Genomic DNA, 2134 nt, shown 5'->3' with positions numbered 1-2134 from the left:
ACACACACACACACACACACACATATATATATATATATATATATACACACACACACACACACATATAGTATCTTGTGGCTACCAAATCATTAAAAATATCATAAAGTGTTTTGTTGGCAGTATAGTATTAAATGCAGAACTATTATATTCCAGGCATTGTTATTAGCTATCGGAATGAAGGAAGTGGACAAAAATCTTTGTCCCTGGGGAAAAGCAGGGAACCATAATTAACATAATACATAAGACAACAGTATGATAGGTTAGGAGATAAGAGATGTCACAGAAAAAAAATTAAGCAAGGTGAAGGTGCTATGGAGTCAGTGCACATGAAATATTGATGCAGCTAAAATAAAATTTGTACTGAACAGTTCCACAGGCATTAACGGGCTGTCCTGTAGGATATGTATCAAACATTTGCTGTGCACAAAGCGAATGTGTACTATCGATTGTTGGGGGAAGGGTGGAGAGAGAAAATATAGAAGGTGCCTGTCCTGTGAGCCATGATCTGCTTCTTGCTTCTTCTTCTTCCTTTGTTTACTATAAACTCACCAGTTCTACACATCATCCATTCCAGCTGAAAAATCAGCCACTTCTGTTGACTCTTCCATCCAGCATATTTTGTTGTTTTCGGTCATGGAGCTTGAACTCAGGGCTGTCCCTGAGCTTTTGTGCTCAAAGCTATTGCTCTACCACTTGAGCTGCAGCTCTACTTCTGGTTTTTTTTTGCAGTTGATTGGAGATAAGAGTCTCATGGACTTTCCTGTCCAGGCTGGCTTCAAACTATGATCCTTAAATCTTAGCCTCCTGAGTAACTAGATTACAGACATGAGACGTATCTTGGAAAGAGAATCATCTTCCTTAGTTAGAGCTGGCCCATCTCCCACATGCATAGTTTTATATCTTCAGGGCCTCGGGGATGGATCACTGAATGCAGTGTTCTCTTTGGCTGGTGAAGAAATGGAACCATGGAGGCTCCTTGACTGCTTAGACCAAATTAGCATCAGTGCACCATGCAGAAAGGAAGGACTCCGATGTGGCGCTCAAAACATGCCAGCGAATGACGTGAAGCTTTTGGAGCCCTTCATGGTGTTGATGATAACTATAATTGTGTCTCTGCTGCAGGTGGTCAACAGAGGGGACCCTTATCCTCAGGAGGTAGGCGCCACTGTTGACAAAGTCATGGAAAGGCTGGGCTACTCCAACCCCTACCGACTGGTCTGGCAGTCCAAGGTAGGTCATTTTGTACACTTGTGGGCAGTCAGCTGTTGAGATCATCTGTTTTAGGACTTAGTTATCAAATGCTTAGATTCACTTCTTTCATGGAGATAGACAGCTCTGTAACCTGATTACTCACCATGGGCAGAAAGAACTATACAAGCAAGGGAAATAGAGGTCAGAAATCCCGGGACTAGTAGAGTTCCATTGGCTTAATATTTTATGAAATTCATCATAATGACAGAAATTATAATTGATTTATACTGGGCTAACTTCTAGGGGTAACTTGTGGGCTAACTTTGGGGGTAACACTAAAACGCAGACAGGCAGGCTCTCATTGCCGGTGGACGGGTGTGCGTGCCCAGGGTGGGGACTGGCCATGTGCTATAGACGGTTGGAGGAACGTCCCATTTACACATTCATCCTTTCCCACAGGTGGGTCCAGTGCCCTGGTTGGGTCCTCAGACAGATGAAGCCATCAGAGGGCTTTGTGAAAGGGGGAGGAAGAATATCCTTTTGGTTCCCATAGCATTCACCAGCGACCACATTGAAACTCTGTACGAGCTGGATATTGAGTACGCCCAAGTCTTGGCCAAGGAGGTAAGTGCTCCCGTCTGCTCACGGTCCTCGCAACTTGATTTCAAAGGACGTTTGGAGAAAGCAGAGAGCAGTGAATTGTGCCGTTCAAAAACTCCGTTTCCTCTGTGTGCTGGCACATGCTGTGTCCTCGTCGCTTTGGATAGCGCTTTATCTGAATAGTAATCCCAATGCTTGGAGTGAATTTGTGTCAGCAGTGGGAGAGGACTTCTGTGTTTCTGTTAAAGCTAGTGGGCCAGGCGTCACTGTGCTCACCATCCTTTAGTCCAGTTTCATTTACTGTCTGTGTGAAAGTAGTAACCATTTAATTTTTTTTTTTTTT

General features: G+C 43.9%; 1 protein-coding gene across 1 annotated transcript in view; it reads left to right on the top strand.

Moving 5' to 3' along the window:
• Nucleotides 1–2134, top strand: part of Fech (ferrochelatase) — a 36560-nt gene that overhangs the window by 28460 nt on the left and 5966 nt on the right. Inside the window, exons 8-9 of the mRNA XM_013019031.1 lie at nt 1123–1230; nt 1651–1815. Of these exons, the coding sequence (XP_012874485.1) occupies nt 1123–1230; nt 1651–1815 (273 nt within the window). The remainder of the gene's footprint in view (nt 1–1122; nt 1231–1650; nt 1816–2134) is intronic.

Source organism: Dipodomys ordii, unplaced genomic scaffold (assembly GCF_000151885.1).
Source record: "Dipodomys ordii isolate 6190 unplaced genomic scaffold, Dord_2.0 Scaffold43, whole genome shotgun sequence".
Lineage (NCBI taxonomy): Eukaryota > Metazoa > Chordata > Mammalia > Rodentia > Heteromyidae > Dipodomys > Dipodomys ordii.
The sequence above is the reverse complement of the archived record's forward strand: the minus strand, read 5'-3'. Positions and strand labels throughout refer to the sequence as shown.